Source organism: Ranitomeya imitator, chromosome 10 (genome assembly GCF_032444005.1).
Source record: "Ranitomeya imitator isolate aRanImi1 chromosome 10, aRanImi1.pri, whole genome shotgun sequence".
NCBI lineage: Eukaryota > Metazoa > Chordata > Amphibia > Anura > Dendrobatidae > Ranitomeya > Ranitomeya imitator.
In genome coordinates this window covers 23440486-23459022 of record NC_091291.1, presented here as the reverse complement: position 1 = coordinate 23459022, position 18537 = coordinate 23440486, and the positions used below count along the sequence as shown (strand labels likewise).

The 18537-nt window shown below is 40.3% G+C and overlaps 1 protein-coding gene across 2 annotated transcripts in view; it reads right to left on the bottom strand.

Moving 5' to 3' along the window:
• LOC138651300 (myelin-associated glycoprotein-like) overlaps nucleotides 1–5326 on the bottom strand; it is a 34522-nt gene extending 29196 nt beyond the window's left edge. The window contains exons 1-5 of one of the 2 annotated variants that reach the window (XM_069741388.1): nucleotides 5273–5326; nucleotides 2570–2634; nucleotides 2130–2486; nucleotides 1669–1953; nucleotides 21–290 (exon numbers count right to left, since the gene is read on the bottom strand). In XM_069741388.1, coding sequence (XP_069597489.1) covers nucleotides 21–290; nucleotides 1669–1953; nucleotides 2130–2486; nucleotides 2570–2612 — 955 coding nt within the window. In that variant the 5' untranslated portion in view covers nucleotides 2613–2634; nucleotides 5273–5326. Of the gene's footprint in view, nucleotides 1–20; nucleotides 291–1668; nucleotides 1954–2129; nucleotides 2487–2569; nucleotides 2635–4165; nucleotides 4445–5272 lie in introns of those variants that run through there. The other variant, XM_069741389.1, reaches the window with a different exon arrangement.
• Nucleotides 5327–18537: the final 13211 nt, after the last annotated feature.

The following is an 18537-nucleotide window of genomic DNA, read 5'->3' as shown; positions in this document are numbered from 1 at the left end:
TCTTAAGGTTCAATACTTACATCGTACAGGTATCTCCATCAGGGCTGACTCTCCTCTACCCACAGCATTTATTGCAACACAGGAATATGGCTCCGTGTCCCCGGTCACATTCCTTACTCCAATCTTTGATCCTGTGAATGGCAACTTAATTTTGTCTTTCCCTTTGTACCATTCATACTTATCCACTTTAATCTTGGAGTAGCAATTACATTTTAAAGTCACAACACTTCCTTCTATCACTTCGCCCATCCCAACGGTAACGACAGTGACCGTCACATTTTTTGGTGCATCTATGGAATTAAAATATTATATAGAGATTAACATTAGTTCTACAAACTGCAAGAGAAAAATGATATATTATTAATATAACTTTTTTTACACCAGTTCCATTTTTATTGGGTTCATCGTAAATATTTATGGCTGGTAATGGGTCACGTGTCTCCAAAAGTGGCATATATAAGCCATGCAAATAGATTTTGCACAGAGGAAGAGATTGGGAGAAATCAATTTTCGAAAATCATTGACTCTTTGTAAGGAATCGCCACAAGATTTGGGAAATATTCCAAGGTAGAATCTTTTCCGCAAAGAGATGACCTCCATTTGCTGACAGCTGTTTTGGTGTTCTGGTATTTTAGTAGTGCCCCAATTCAGTAGGTGGCATCATCTACGAAAAGGTTATTTGCATTTCTTTATTATCCAGGGAGCATTTCACGTTCCTGGATAATAAAGTCTCCTTCAATCTTCTGTTGATGGTCTCCCATTCAACCAAACACTTTTCATCTTCTCTCCATTGTTAAGGGGCAAGTAAACCTCCCCAAAAAACTGTTGAAAAATGGTGGCCTTTTCTTTTTTGAGAAGATTCTTGCTTAGCTTTATATTATATGTCATGTGACGGATTCATCTATCATCTAGATTCCGACACAACTCAGTTATGCTCTGTTGGATATGGCTAACCTAGAATATTATATGGAATGTCTCTGTAGACCCTCACTCTTAGGGACTCATTTTATCTTCAGATATATTCATCTGTAGAGTGGCATGAGCAGATTTACATCTACATCTTAGACTTGGCTAGCAACACAGCTCAGCTGTGCTCTGCCTGGCTCTGCAATGCCTCATAATGAAGCTTAATGCTTCCCCTATTATCTTGATTTATCTGGCATAAATGATGTCAGTAATAAAAGAAGAGGCCAGACTACTGCACGCAATAGCAGACAGATTGCAGCAAATCAATTCAGAGAGGTAGGATAACTAGGGAAGGACATAGAATAGAGGAGAAGATAGAGGGGCTTGCAGCACTGAGTATAAGCAGGGTGCCACAGCGAAATTTAATTTTAGCAGGTAAGAGAATCTGTTATTTTGCTCTGCGGATTGGCTATTTGCTTAACTTCATGGCTAGTATACATGGAAAGTGAGCCCTAACTATTATGTCCTCTGACAGGATCAATTAGAGACAAAGCAAGAGTAATATTTCAAAGGAAAAACTAACACAATTTCACCTCCTTAGTTTTCAGACTGGAGACCATATGTTTACTGAGAAATCAGTGATTTTTGCACATGCAAATAGTTATGGAATTAGATATGTGTAAAGTAACTGATAACATTATAACATGTGTAAGAGAATGTAAAATTTATGGTTCATTGTTCCCTGTTATCACTAATACGTACAAATGATGTTCAGAAATCTCGAACTCTCAAAATTTTTTCCATTAGGATATGTCGCAGTGCACTTAATTATCCCATCATCTTCATTCAAAGGCACATAAGTAAGTTTTGATTCTTCATGCCAGTATCCTGAAGTTACTTCCTCGCTCTTAGATTCAATGTGACCCGGCTTGTTCCATTGTATAGAAGGAGGACTGGAGCGACACGTGTGTTCGGCTGTACATCGTAGGACAGTGGCTTCTCCTTCAGTCGCATTTTCAGATGCAAAAATCCAATTCTTTTCTCTATCTGTGAAGTCAGACAAATACAAGTATCAACAGAAATTGTTTATCTCTCTATTATCTATAATCTAGCTGTTATCTGTCTATCTAGCTATCTATATGTTATCTATCTACTATATATTCAGAATTCAAACAACGTTAATCCAATGTGTATGGGTGGCATAAGTTGTTTTACATACTTACCTGTGACATCAAGATAAAGAGTTTGAGCATATTCACTATATGAATTTTTAGCTTTATATTCTGGGATCCCTGGATAATAATATTGGTAGCAATCTTCTATTTTCACAGGGTCTATCCGCAGGGTGCAGCTGTTATCTCCCGGCACCAGCGAGGTCCGATCTTTGTATTCCATCATTACTGAAGTTGAGTCCTTGGTGTTGAGGATCTCGGGATAGCTCTTTCTAGCGTATAAGTACCACGCAGTGTTGGATTTTACTGAATTATAATATGCACACGGAATCTCCACACAGGAGCCAATCAGAGCAGTAATTCTAGAAGGGAACGTCCATCGCTGACAGACAGAACCCAGATAGAAGCCTGGAAACAACGAGCAGAACATGAGGTCGGAGTCACAAAATCTCATTAATTGGAATTTTCTGTAATTATGAGATTATTTTTACCTTGACAAATGAGGAGATGATAAAGCCACTTCATAGGCTCCATTTTGGATTTCGCTTATTAGTGGCTAAAATAAAAATCCCGGTCATAAACTCATGCGAAAATGTAAGATAAATACGCTAACATATAAACATTTGTTTTTGCCCTAAAACGATGTGATTAATAATATAGCAGATCGGTGTATAGTTTTCTGAAAAAAAAAAAATTATTCTCACCTAAAGAGTAACTTAACATTTTAAATTAATTAATCAGGCTCTACAAAGATGTATTCCGTTGCCTTATTTTCCTCCCTTCGTTCTCTAACACCATCCTGAAAGTGTTGGTTTAGCTGCCTAGTTTGCTTTAGTAGCTGCTTTGAATTGCAGTTCTAGCAAAACTCCATACTCAGGTATTGTTTACAAACACTGTGAATGTGTGAGCTTCTCTCCAGTCCTCACCCATGCTTAAATAGTCAGTGTTTGTAAATAATATATAGATTGTTGCTAGATCTGCAGTTCAAAGCAGCTTCAAAAGAGAGCATGAACTAGGCAGCTAAACCCTTCTCAACTGATGACATACATGTAAGTGTTAAGGCTAGCGGAATGCACCAAGTAATAGAGAGAATGATACGAGGTGCGTTCGCAGCTCGGGGTCCACCGTGCAAGGGATACCTGCTGCAAAGTAATGGCGGATGGACACTGAGCTCACACGTTGGGTTAAACTTCACCCCGTGTGAAATGAAAGCGACCTCTGTTGCCTCACAGAGTCGCGCTGTACACAGAGAATAATACCCTAACTAGGGTTGTGCTTGCTCTGGAACTCTTCTGTGTTAACCACACACATGACGGAACCAGATGCTAAGCCAAGGCTAATTGCCCCCACTGACGCTAGCTGCCTGCCTGAGTGTACAGCCCCAAAGCTAAACAGACTCACACCACACATAAACTGAGTGGTAGAGTATCCACTGGCAACAGCCAAACACAAATGATACTAGCACATGGCCGTGGGGCCATGCGAACCTTTAATAGTTGTAGCTCTCAGGACCTTGCTAGTGGACCAATAGGAGCTGCTACAGGACCTCAGCGTGTGACCCACCAACCTCCAATGAGAGGTCCTTCCTTGGGCATGCTCAGAAGGAGTAAATAAGCAGGTTATAATGGCTTAACGTGGAAGGGCAGCAGTAACCAAATGTGCAGTATCTGTCCGAGCCAGGTGCTGGGAACGACGTCTCCCCTGTGGCTGAAGAAGAATGGGAGACCACAGCGGACATGGTTCGAGATTCCCCCTTGCAGCGGCAGGAACTCGACACCTAACAGTAAGTCATCGGCTGTGTCCCAGCCTTTGATGTGGGCTCACACGCTGAGCCCGTATCTTCCCCAACACTTGATAGCTGATTTAATAAACCATTAGATGCCTCTAACACCTGAGGGTGGATCAGAGATGAACTCATGACTGTAAACCAGTTAAATGCCACTGTCAACAGCAGCAGGTGGATCGGAGATCCACGCATGGCTGTTAACCCGTCAAGTCAATCACTGACAGCTAAAAAGCAGGAGAAAGATGAGTAATAGAGTCTTGTCCGGCAGAATGAAATTTTAGAATATAAAAGTTATCCAAACCTGATTAAGTTGTAATTACACAACTGTTATAAAAGCATATGATCCCGGCTACTACAGGTCCATCGGTCCGGAGACCAAGTCAAACATGAAGAAGGAAAGAATGTGGATATTTCGCGCTGTTGGTGGGTGAAATGACAAATCCAGGAGCACACAGGCAGTTTTTCATTTGACGACGACGTTTCGAAGTCAACCAACTTCTTCCTCAGGACAAAAAAACTTTATGCTGATGAACATAATACAGGAAAACTTGTCTTGATGGTGAGTCGCAACAGTGCGAACCTAACGTGCCACAGAGAAAAGACTAAAATAAATGAATGGGTGCCAGTGTCACATGTCACAACAACAGCATGGGAACCCAGGGAGAACAAGTGCCAGAACCAGGGGTGCGACGCCAACACGGGAAGTGAGTATTAGCTTTATAATTTTAAGGGGGTCAAACATTTTAATCAAGAAGGGATTGTCCTATTAGTGAACAACCCCTTTAATCTGCCCTAAAAAAAAGAATTTGGGGAAATTTTTTCAAGTCTACATATTAGTTATGAGAATATCAGAACGAAAAGATGAGCATAATTTCAAAGAATCTGCATAGAATTTTTCAGTAGGTTGTAACCATGGGGTCATATCAGGTCGAAAACAATATTAATATAACTGCTGACTAAGGAATTTTTTTAGGATAAGCTTGACATTTAGCCAGTATTGCTATAAAAAAAGGTTAGTGAGCAGAAAGAAGGCAAAAAATGATTTTACACAATTTAACAAACAAGATATAAAGTTCGAATTGATTTGCTCCCTTATAATTAATCTGTAAGGTAGAGCCAATTATCAGGTTCCTCCAAAAGCAAAAGCTTTCCTGATAAATGTATTCACGTCCCATTTTTACAAATTCTTAATAGAAATCTTACATACATTAAATCTGCAAAAAATAACATGATGTATGACAATGAATATGCAAAATTGCCTCTTCAGGGAAAAAGAGTGAGCATTGCATGGCTTATAAGTCTCCTTGTACCGGAATGTCACTCTCCGCAAGGAGAAACATTATTCTTAGACCTTATTAGAAATCAGTGTTTAATGAAAATGATAAATGATTAAAGAATAATTACTTACATGCTCATCCCTTAAGAGACAAGTCCTTTGTCTTCATCGAGCTTTTAAGGAAGTGATTTTGGTTATTTCCTGAAATCTGCAATATCCTCTGTCGCACTAAATAAGTAATTGGTTTTCTGGAAATATTTCACTAGATTATGCATCAACATGGTGTAATTTTATATGCTGGATATTCAAATTAGTGATTTCAAATTACTGTCTTAGAAAGTCTAATATCATCTTTGTTAACCCTGCTGTTGTCTTCGGTCTGGGGAGACCGATTTTGAACTTTGGTATTTTTTGGGGTGTTCAAGATGCGGTTCTGAAACTTGTGGTTGATTGACTTAAATGAGGATGGGTCGGTCGGCCACGGGTTTCAGAGCCGCATCTTGAATATTTTAAAGAATATTGAAGTTCAAGGTCGGTCGTTTTTGACCGAAGACAACAGCAGGGTTTTAAAGGAGTACTCCATTTTGCCAAACCGTAGTCTAGCTGCAGTGTCTTCTAGAAATGCACAGGATGTCACAATACCTTGATATTTGGTATTTAGTAGAGAAAAGCGTATTGATCCATATAAAATCAATTTAGTTACCAACAGTAGGTTGCCATATTGTTTACCAGGACGGAGTTAAAATAGCACACAACATACTCATCTGCCTCCTTACATCACCTCCGATGACTTTGGGTCTTCCAGAGATGAGGCTAGTTATTGGCCTTACATGGCCAAATGGAAGCCTACATGCATTAGTGGCATCAATTTAGTGTGTTGCCCCCACCAGAGTGGAGGACCATGGTTCTTTGGTGGGAATGGGCCAAAGGAGTCAAGTGAGGGCCTAGGAAGTGAGAGTACATGTGTTTTACTCTTTTTCAACCCCTTTCTTCCCCTTTGTTTAATATGCTTTTGCTTTAGGTCTAGAGCAGTGGTCCTCTAACCTTTCCGACCTTGAGAGCCACTATCAGCTCTCAGAGAGGGTCGAGAGTAAAGTTGAGCAAATTTGTTCAGGTCCCTGCTTGTTCAGCAAGCTATACCGCTTTCCGAATAATGTGCAGAGGAAACCCGGATAAATGGAGCGCGCCGGCTGATCAGCTGCATGTGTCAGGAACACAAAAGCTAAATATGCGCTACAACGTCTTATGTCCTATAAGCGTTAATCAGAATAATCAGAACAGCAATTTGCTCTAAGCAACACATTATGCTAAATTCTTTATATAGCCCTCTGAAAAAGTTGTAGGCAGAAATTTAAAAAATGCTGCAAAATGAGATTTCTTAAAAAAAATAAAAGTTTTAATAGTTTCTTATTCTCAATTAACCCCTTCATGACCCAGCCTATTTTAACCTTAAAGACCTTGCCGTTTTTTGCAATTCTGACCAGTGTCCCTTTATGAGGTAATAACTCAGGAACGCTTCAACTGATCCTAGCGGTTCTGAGACTGTTTTTTCGTGACATATTGGGCTTCATGTTAGTGGTAAATTTAGGTCAATAAATTATGCGTTTATTTGTGATAAAAACGGAAATTTGGCGAAAATTTTGAAAATTTCGCAATTTTCACATTTTGAATTTTTATTCTGTTAAACCAGAGAGTTATGTGACACAAAATAGTTAATAAATAACATTTCCCACATGTTTACTTTACATCAGCACAATTTTGGAAACATAATTTTTTTTTGCTAGGAAGTTATAAGGGTAAAAATTTGACCAGCGATTTCTCATTTTTACAACGAAATTTACAAAACCATTTTTTTAGGGACCACCTCACATTTGAAGTCAGTTTGAGGGGTCTATATGGCTGAAAATACCCAAAAGTGACACCATTCTAAAAACTGCACCCCTCAAGGTACTCAAAACCACATTCCAGAAGTTTATTAACCCTTCAGGTGCTTCACAGCAGCAGAAGCAACATGGAAGGAAAAAATGAACATTTAACTTTTTAGTCACAAAAATTATCTTTTAGCAACAATTTTTTTATTTTCCCAATGGTAAAAGGAGAAACTGAACCACGTAAGTTGTTGTCCAATTTGTCCTGAGTACGCTGATACCTCATATGTGGGGGTAAACCACTGTTTGGGCGCACGGAAGGGCTTGGAAGGGAAGGAGCGCCATTTGACTTTTTGAATCAAAAATTGGCTCCACTCTTTAGCGGACACCATGTCATGTTTGGAGAGCACCCGTGTGCCTAAAAATTGGAGCTCCCCCACAAGTGACCCCATTTTGGAAACTAGACCCCCCAAGGAACTTATTTAGATGCCTAGTGAGCACTTTAAACCCTCAGGTGCTTCACAAATTGATCTGTAAAAATGAAAAAGTACTTTTTTTTCACAAAAAAATTCTTTTCGCCTCAATTTTTTCATTATCACATGGGCAAAAGGATAAAATGGATCATAAAATTTGTTGGGCAATTTCTCCCGAGTACGCTGATACCTCATATGTGGGGGTAAACCACTGTTTGGGCACACGGCAGGGCTCGGAAGGGAAGGCGCGCCTTTTGACTTTTTGAATGGAAAATTAGCTCCAATTGTTAGCGGACACCATGTCGCGTTTGGAGAGCCCCTGTGTGCCTAAACATTGGAGCTGCCCCACAAGTGACCCCATTTTGGAAACTAGACCCCCCAAGGAACTTATCTAGATGCATATTGAGCACTTTAAACCCCCAGGTGCTTCACAGAAGTTTATAACGCAGAGCCATGAAAATAAAAAATAATTTTCTTTCCTCAAAAATGATTTTTTAGCCTGGAATTTCCTATTTTGCCAAGGGTAATAGGAGAAATTGGACCCCAAATATTGTTGTCCTGTTTGTCCTGAGTACGCAGATACCCAATATGTGGGGGTAAACCACTGTTTGGGCGCACGGCAGGGCTCGGAAGGGAAGGCACGCCATTTGGCTTTTTAAATGAAAAATTAGCTCCAATCATTAGCGGACACCATGTCACGTTTGGAGAGCCCCTGTGTGCCTAAACATTGGAGATCCCCCAGAAATGACCCCATTTTGGAAACTAGTCCACCAAAGGAACTAATCTAGATGTGTGGTGAGGACTTTGAACCCCCAAGTGCTTCACAGAAGTTTATAACGCAGAGCCATGAAAATAAAATAAAAAATATTTTCTCAAAAATGATCTTTTAGCCTGCAATTTTTTATTTTCCCAAGGGTATCAGGAGAAATTTGACCCCAAAATTTGTTGTCCAGTTTCTCCTGAGTACGCTGATACCCCATATGTGGGGGTAAACCACTGTTTGGGCACATGCCGGGGCTCGGAAGTGAAGTAGTGACGTTTTGACATGCAGACTTTGATGGAATGCTCTGTGGGCGTCACGTTGCGTTTGCAGAGCCCCTGATGTGGCTTAACAGTAGAAACCCCCCACAATTGACCCCATTTTGGAAACTAGACCCCGAAAGGAACTTATCTAGATGTGTGGTAAGCACTTTGAACCCCCAAGTGCTTCATAGAAGTATATAATGCAGAGCCGTGAGAATAATAAATACGTTTTCTTTCCTCAAAAATAATAATTTAGCCCAGAATTTTTTATTTTCCCAAGGGTTACAGGAGAAATTGGACCCCAAAAGTTGTTGTTCAGTTTCTCCTAAGTACGCTGATACCCCATGTGTGGAGGTAAACCACTGTTTGGGCACACGTCGGGGCTCAGAAGGGAAGTAGTGACTTTTGAAATGCAGACTTTGATGGAATGGTCTGCGGGCATCACGTTGCGTTTGCAGAGCCCCTGGTGTGCCTAAACAGTAGAAACCCCCCACAAGTGACCCCATTTTAGAAACTAGACCCCCCAAGGAACTTATCTAGATATGTGGTGAGCACTTTGAACCCCCAAGTGCTTCACAGACGTTTACAACGTAGAGCCGTGAAAATAATAAATAATTTTTCTCTCCTCAAAAATGATGTTTTAGCAAACAGGAGAAATTGGACCCCAGTAATTGTTGCGCAGTTTATCCTGAGTATGCTGGTACCCCATATGTGGGGGTAAACCACTGTTTGGGCACACGTCAGGGCTCGGAATTGAGGGAGCACCATTTGACTTTTTGAATACGAGATTGGCTGGAATCAATGGTGGCGCCATGTTGCGTTTGGAGACCCCTGATGTGCCTAAACAGTGGTAACCCCTCAATTCTACCTCCAACACTAACCCCAACACACCCCTAACCCTAATCCCAACTGTAGCCATAACCCTAATCACAACCGTAACCTCAACACACCCCTAACCACAACCCTAACCCCAACACACCCCTAACCCTAACCACAACCCTAATTCCAACCCTAATTCCAACTGTAGCCATAACCCTAATCACAGCCCTAACCCTAACCCCAACACACCCCTAACCCTAATCCCAACTGTAGCCATAACCCTAATCACAACCCTAACCACAACACACCCCTAACCACAACCCTAATTCCAACCCTAACCCTAAGGTTATGTGCCCACATTGCGGATTCGTGTGAGATTTTTCAGCATCATTTTTTAAAAATCCGCAGGTAAAAGGCACTGCGTTTTACCTGCGGATTTTCCGCGGATTTCCAGTCTTTTTTGTGCGGATTTCACCTGCGGATTCCTATTGAGGAACAGGTGTAAAACGCTGCGGAATCCGCACAAAGAATTGACATGCTGCGGAAAATACAACGCAGCGTTTCCGCGCGGTATTTTCCGCACCATGGGCACAGCAGATTTGGTTTTCCATAGGTTTACTTGATACTGTAAACCTGATGGAACACTGCTGCGAATCCGCAGCGGCCAATCCACTGCGGATCCGCAGCCAAATCCGCACCGTGTGCACATGGCCTAATTCTAAAGGTATGTGCACACGCTGAGGAAAACGCTGCGGATCCGCAGCAGTTTCCCATGAGTTTACAGTTCAATGTAAACCTATGGGAAACAAAAATCGCTGTACACATGCTGCAGAAAAACTGCACGGAAACGCAGCGGTTTACATTCCGCAGCATGTCACTTCTTTGTGCGGATTCCGCAGCGGTTTTACAACTGCTCAAATAGAAAATCGCAGTTGTAAAACCGCAGTGAAATGCGCAGAAAAAACGCGGTAAATCCGCCATAAATCCGCAGCGGTTTAGCACTGCGGATTTATCAAATCCGCAGCGGAAAAATCCGCAGAGGACCAGAATACGTGTGCACATACCAAAACCCTAACCCTACCCCTAACCCTACCCGTAACCCTAACCCTACCCCTAACCCTACCCCTAACCCTAACCCTACCCCTAACCCTACCCCTACATTAGTATTTTCAGCCATGGCCGATGATATTGCAGCATCGGCCATGGCTGGATTGTAATATTTCACCCGTTATAATAGGTGAAATATTACAAATCGCTCTGATTGGCAGTTTCACTTTCAACAGCCAATCAGAGCGATCGTAGCCACGAGGGGGTGAAGCCACCCCCCCTGGGCTAAACTACCACTCCCCCTGTCCCTGCAGATCGGGTGAAATGGGAGTTAACCCTTTCACCCGATCTGCAGGGACGCGAACTTTCCATGATGCCACATAGGCGTCATGGGTCGGATTGGCACCGACTTTCATGACGCCTACGTGGCGTCAAAGGTCGGGAAGGGGTTAACAAATGGAAAGTTAATGAACAAAGGAGAAATCTAAAAATATTTGGTGTGACCATTATTTGCCTTCATCATTTATTCTTGTAACTTGCACACAGTTTTTGATGGAACGTAGCAGGGACATTGTTCTAAACATCTTGGACAACAAACTCAGATCTTATGGGTGTGAGATATGTGGAGATTCTTCTGTCTCTTCATGTGATCCCACACTGACTGAATAATCCTGATAGCGTAGCTCTGGGGGGCCGGATGATTAATTCAAAGACTCCTTGCTGTTCTTTTCTTTGAACATACAGTTAGGTCCGTATATATTTGGACAGAAACAAAAGTTTTCTAATTTTGGCTATAGACATTACCACAATGAATTTTAAACAAAACAATTCAGATGCAGTTGAAGTTCAGACTTTCAGCTTTCATTTGAGGGTATCCACATTAAAATTGGATGAAGGGTTTAGGAGTTTCAGCTCCTTAACATGTGCCACCCTGTTTTTAAAGGGACCAAAAGTAATTGGACAATTGACTCCAAGGCTATTTCATGGGCAGGTGTGGGCAATCCCTTCGTTATGTCATTCTCAATTAAGCAGATAAAAGGCCTGGAGTTGATTTGAGGTGCGGTGCTTGAATTTGGAAGGTTTTGCTGTGAAGTAAACATGCGGTCAAAGGAGCTCTCCATTTAGGTGAAACAAGCCATCCTTAAGCTGCAAAATCAGAAAAAAATCATCTGAGAAATTGCTACAATATTAGGAGTGGCAAAATCTACAGTTTGGTACATCCTGAGAAACAAAGAAAGCACTGGTGAACTCATCAATGCAAAAAGACCTGGGCGCCCACGGAAGACAACAGTGGTGGATGATCGCAGAATAATCTCCATGGTGAAGAGAAACCCCTTCACAACAGCCAACCAAGTGACCAACACTCTCCAGGAGGTCGGCGCATCAATATCCAAATCTACCATAAAGAGAAGACTGCATGAAAGTAAATACAGAGGGTTCACTGCACGGTGCAGCCACTCATAAGCATCAAGAAGAAAAAGGCTAAAAAACATCTAAAAAAGCCGCACAGTTCTGGAAGAACATTCTTTGGACAGATGAAACCACGATCAACCTCTACCAGAATGATGGAAAGAGAAAAGTATGGCGAAGGCGAGGTATAGCTCATGATCCAAAGCATGCCACATCATCTATAAAACCCGGCGGAGGCAGTGTGATGGCTTGGGCATGCATGGCTGCCAGTGGCACTGGGTCACTAGTGTTTATTGATGATGTGACACAGGACAGAAGCAGCCGAATGAATTCTGCGGTATTCAGAGCCGCCATTCTGTGTGCTCAGATCCAGCCAAACTGATTGGTCGTCGTTTCATACTACAGATGGACAATGACCCAAAACATAAAGCCAAAGCAACCCAGGAGTTTATTAAAGCAAAGAAGTGGAATATTCTTGAATGGCCAAGTCAGTCACCTGATCTCAACCCAATTGAGCAGCATTTCACTTGTTAAAGACTAAACTTCAGACAGAAAGGCCCACAAATAAACAGCAACCACCGCAGTGAAGGCCTGGCAGAGCATCAAAAAGGAGGAAACACAGCGTCTGGTGATGTCCATGAGTTCAAGACTTCAGGCAGTCATTGCCAACAAAGGGTTTTCAACCAAGTACTAAAAATAAACATTTTATTTAAAATTATTCAATCTGTCCAATTACTTTTGGTCACTTTAAAAACAGGGTGGCACATGTTAAGGAGCTGAAACTCCTAAACCCTTCATCCAATTTAAATGTGAATACCCTCAAATGAAAGCTGAAAGTCTGAACTTCAGCTGCATCTGAATTGTTTTCTTTAAAATTCATTGTGGTAATGTCTATAACCAAAATTAGAAAAATGTTGTCTCTGTCCAAATTTATATGGACCTAACTGTAGTTCTTCATGATATTGGCAATATATATTTTGGGCCATTGTCCTACTGCAGAATAATTTTGGAACCAATCAGACTCTTCCCAGATGGTATTGCATGATGGACAAGTATCTGCCTGTATTTCCCAGCACCATTAATCCACTCCAAATCCCTAACTCCTTTTGCTGAAATTCTACCTAGCAAGGATTCTCCACCGTTCTGCTCTACTCCTGCAGACACTCATTATAATATCACTCTTCAGACCTTCGACCAACAAACTGCCTTCTGTTACAGCCAAACATTTCAGACTTTATCTCATCAGTCCAAAGCACCTGCTGTCATTATTCTGTAACCCAGCTCCTATGTTTTCTTTCGTAGTCATTTGACCTTACTGAAGGTATGGTTTTTTCATTAAACTTCTCAGCCATCCTATACTATATGAATGACAGCTCAACTGTCCAATCTGTCCAGGCCTGTAGAGTTTCCTCCAGGTGTCACCTGTTCTGGGTGATTACTTTGCTATTTAGCTGGATGGTAATGATTGGAACATTGCCAGTTGTAGCTTAGCTCAAGTGGTGTTTACTTGCTCCGTGCTCTTACATCTTAAATTCTGATCTTTATTACCTGTCCTTGGGTTTGCCTTTGACCACCCATTTTCCTAACCCCTTTCTCTTCATCCACTACCTTCTTGGAATTCTGACCCCGGATTGTGTCCTGATAGCACATTTGTTTCACCCCTCTGTTTATGATATATCCTACTGGCTTATGACCTCAGACTCCTTGACTTCCCCAACGCACAGCTTGTCAGTGAGAAGTGACTCAGCATCACATCTGGCTTCTCCCATTTTTTCTACTTTGTAGCTAAGTCCCACTGGTTGCTGCCAGTTCTGAGCTACCGGCACTGCTGAACATCTTCTAATTTTAAAGGGATGTAAGAATGATGAGTCTTTCATCTGCTACACTAAGTTTTTTTTGCCCAACCCTTACATCTGTGGTCCTCAAGGTTGCCCATTTCTTGCTGCCTATGCTAAGAAGGTTGAGCAAAACATCGTAAATTTCCAGTATTATTGATCTTTTGTCTTGCTGATGTTCTTAGTCTTTTCATGGTGTTTGACCTGTGATGCAAAACTTTCTTCCACAACCTCACCTTTGTAGCTTTGTTTGGATGTTCTCCACCCAGTATCAAATTGTTTTTTTTTTAATGCAGTGCTGGAGTGGTGCATCTAATTTAAGGTCCCTGACCCGAGTATTATACTTATCTGATGCCGTCTTCACCTCCTATTGCCACCGCTCCCGTTGATCTCCGTCAGTTTGTGACAAGCTGCACTGCTCCAGCGAACTAGAGGTCACTTTTCAACAAAAGTCTACGAGAGCCACGTTTGGGCTCACATAGACTTGCATTGAAGAAAAGAACAATAAAGAAATACGATTCACTGCTTTGCTATCCATTGTTCTTCTCTTCGTGGGTCACTCCGTGGGTCTGTAGCAGCCAACTTTCTAAGCAACTTGCTTTGTTGCGTTTCACCCAACTCAATCAGGTGAGCAATCCCCAGCATTTTAATTTCTTCTTACACCGGATAATATCCTATTCTGCTTATTTGTTTTTCCAGTTTTCCTTCACCATAGACTTGCATTTGTCACTCCTGACTTCAAGCCAAGACACAAGATGGTGCCACGACACCCAAAAAAAGTTAACGCGGCAACTAGTAAGTATAAGGGTAAAGGCAAAGACCTTAGGATAGAAGCACCTGAAAAAAAATGCTGGAGTGGTGCTTTAAGTCTCCTACACCACTGTTTGTGTTTAAGTAATGACTGTTTTTCATGTTTCATATAAAAATTATGATCATTTTAATCTTTTGGTACTGATATTTCTAACAATAATCCTATGAAATAGTATCTAATATTGCTCTTTTGAAGGTAATACTTGGCAGCACCCAATAATTAATTTGATTTAGAGTTTTAAATCAATGGTTAAATATAGGATACCGCGCTTGGAGGAAAAAGCTGTAGCATCAGGGAGTAATCAATAGGATAAAGCCCCTAACACTAGTTAGTATGTAGGCACCTGCCCTGTTAGACAACACCATATACGGTATATATAGCCCAGAGAGCACTAATGTCAATAGTAACCTATACCTAGTTCACACATGACACTGTTAAATGCGGTAATGCTGCTTACCCTAGGTGAAGTGCATGAACCTTCATGTCCTGCATTCCATCATTGTTGGTCTAGCCGTATCATGCTGGACGGGCAGGCGATCGGATATGTGTTTGTACACTAGTGGTGGGAGGCTGGAGATAAGAAGCGCCTCAGCTGTATGGTATCAAGGAGCCCCGGCCATAGGCGTCCCGGAATACTGCTGAAAAAATGGCTGCCAGTACTCACTCGCGCATGCTTAGAAGTGACGTCACTAAAGCTACGGAGCGCTGCTTAGACCAAAACAGATAACCAACGTGTTTCGAAGGTATACGACCTTCTGCATCAGGGTTAGAACCCACATCGTGGTTGCTTCTACATGTGCTGTCGGCTGCAGCCTATGTGTCTCCACCCCCAGAGCAGAAACTGCTCAGTCCCATCCCAACTTGCGTTCTACATGTATGTTTGTGTACTTTAATGCCGCTAACGGTCGGCATTGAATACACCAGGCTAGATCAATAAATGCTTTTCCTTCTCAAGACGGACACTTGTGATTAATAGCTTTGAATAAATTTAAATAAAACATACATATGCTCATTCCCTAAATGTAAAAATACCAACTATTTGTTAAAACTAACTTTATTACATAATCCTTTAAAAGTATTTTTTTTAAAAAGGGCCACAAAAAGGTGTTTTACAAACAACGAGCACTTTCGGGGTTCATTCACCTTTTAGACAAAATGTCTTTTAATTAATATGAATTAAATTATGTGTAATTTATTAAATTATTTATTAATTTTTTTAGACATATACATTATCTTTTATATGGCATTTTTGTTCTAAAACCAAAAAAATTTCTCATGTCCCTTGGACGATTTGTGGTGTTATTTTACTTAATAGTATGACATATGGGACTATCTTAATAATTTGAAAATTTGCTCACTTTTTTAAATACTTTTAAAGGATTATGTAATAAAGGTATTTTTTCCCCCTTCCCCTTAGGGTGGAATTTATTTACCTAGTGTCGAGCGCCGGTGTCATCTAGTATTGGTCAATTGATTTAGATTTTTTATTTTGTCCTTCCAGTTTACATTTTGTTCATTGATAAAAAAAAGTAAACTAATAACATTTCTACTTTTGAATATATTCTTACTATGGCGTAATTTTTTCATACCTAACTAAAAATTTTGCACAGTGCTATATTCCCATAAACCCGTCAGTTTGGTCGCTTAATGTCTTGTTGTTATATCACTTTTTGTCAATTAATTTTCAAGAGCTGCAACTTCTGAAAATAGTGATTCCTAGAAAGTCGATTTTCACTTTCAACCACAAAAGGGCTACTCAGTAAAACAAACGTAATATGTCGGGACACACTTGCCATATTATATTCTGTACCCTACGCCTGAATTCTATACAAAATTAACTATATATTACAAAATATACAATTAAGATTTTTTTTAAAATATTTTATAAGTTAAAGAGAGAAATGTTCAAAATTGGGTTAATTTTTTTCATTCTAAATTGAAAGAACTTAAGAAGATGAAAAGTTTCACTTTTCTTAACTCTCACACGCAATCATCTATACGACAAGTCTTCTATAATTCATTATTTATTGTGGTTCCCAAATCCTTCCAGTAATACACTAGGGGCGATTTTAGCAAAATGTCATTTAAAAAAAATATATAAAAAGAAGAAAAAAAAGAGTATTGTGGAAATATTCTGTAGTAAAAGTGAGTAGTTACAAATATACTATCATGTTTATTCATGTTATCATGTTTGTAGAACTGATATTTAATAAGCTGTTGATAGATGTATTAGTTTTTTTTATATATTTGTTTTTTTTTTGTATTTCATTTAACATTTATCGGTTTATATGCATGTCATCAAACTACAAATAACGCAAAGAAAACTAAACAACCCGAGTTAAAAAAAAAAAAGTTTGGGCTGCACTTAATTATTTAAATTATTTTGCTGCCAATAAAAAAACAAATAAAACAAACATTTGGCAGCACTTATAATTACCGTAATGGAAACCAGTCATGTAAAAATATGTGAATAACTTGCAGATGTGGGGTTAATAGCATACTGAAACTGTGCAGCTGCCACACTGAGAGCCCCACTGCCGGGAGGAAATTTACTTTATTCCTAGGTGCATATATATACAATGAGAACAAAACACAAGAGATGGGTGGAAACATTATGATTAGTTAATTAATGAAGACCTGATGTGCGACATATATTGCAACTTAATGACTGCAAGAAAAAAAAAAGTAGCAAAAGAAAGTGTACGTAAAATGGTGTAGATATATCATAGTTATATGGGTAAGGAACTTTCTAGTAAAAAGACTAAATGCCTTTTCGATACTAAGTATCCAATTGCAGAATCCAGTATGCTTCACGCAAGTTTAATTTCTTTTGCCAGTTGCCCCCACAGATGGAATTAGTAACTTTCTCAATCCCAAAAAAGGAAAAACTAGATAAGTCTCCTTGACTAATTAAAGAAAAATGTTTTACCGCACCATAGTAGGTGCTATTGTTACTCTTGATATTGGCGATATGTTCAGCAATTCGTTTTTCAATCTTCTGATCGTACATCCAATGTATTTCATGTCACGTATGCGACATTCAGTCAGTATAAAGTTCTTTATTTGAACTAAAAAAAAATGTTTTTCCTTTTTTATTTAAAAATAACAAACACGGTTATACTCACCTGCAGGCTGCTATTTTCAGGCTGAGCCCCTTACCAGCTTGAGAATACCAGCCCCCAGCTGTCTGCGATAGCAAGGCTGGTTGTCCAAAATTATTATTAAAAACATATATTTAAATAATTTTACAAAAACAGCGTAGGGTCTCCTCTATTTTTGATTGCCAGCCTAGCTAACGTTGACAGCTGTCAGTTTTGCCTGGCTGGTTATCAAAAACAATTATTTTGAGCGCAGGCTCTGGCTGATGAACACTCCCATCAGCTGCCGCCTGCTCTCACTGTTATTAGTGGCAGCTGACGGGAGCAGTAGTCCCATCAGCTGATGCTAGCGAAACCTTTCACCTCCAATCACACCTGCAGGTTCATGCTGTCATTTGACAGCATGGGAAAGGGCGCTGTCTGACTGGCGGTAATGATTTTACCGGCGATCACGAACACTGGATGTTCGGTCCCCCCATTCAAGTGAATGGGTTCCGGGTCTGGATACTATTCTGGTACCCAAACCCAAACTTTTTTTAACTGTTGGGCCTAACCTGCTGGACCAGAACATCCAGCAGTCCGCCCATCTCTACTTGGTAGAAAAAGCTGGTTTCACCAGTTCTCCGGTAGGACTTCAGAGTCACAAATTTGCATTGCTATGAGTTGAGTATATTAAATATATATATGAATCCCCAATATTAATTTGTTTAAATATAATTTGATGTTATTTTCAAAGCTTTTTGCTATGAAGATGGTAGAGCCATGTGCATAGATACCATATGGTGGTATCATGAGCCTCCACAGATCCACATTATGGAGCCACAGGCATTCTCTGTGACTCTTATGGTCCACAGTTTTTGATTCATTGTTTTCAACAGAAAATCTCTGGATAATACAACAGACGATGAAGCACATCATGTCTTCTGCTTTGCATTGTCACCTTGTCATAAATTCAGAAATAGAGACAAATTATGAACCAATGGCAGTCTATAGTTGCCTTTCTATGGGTCCAT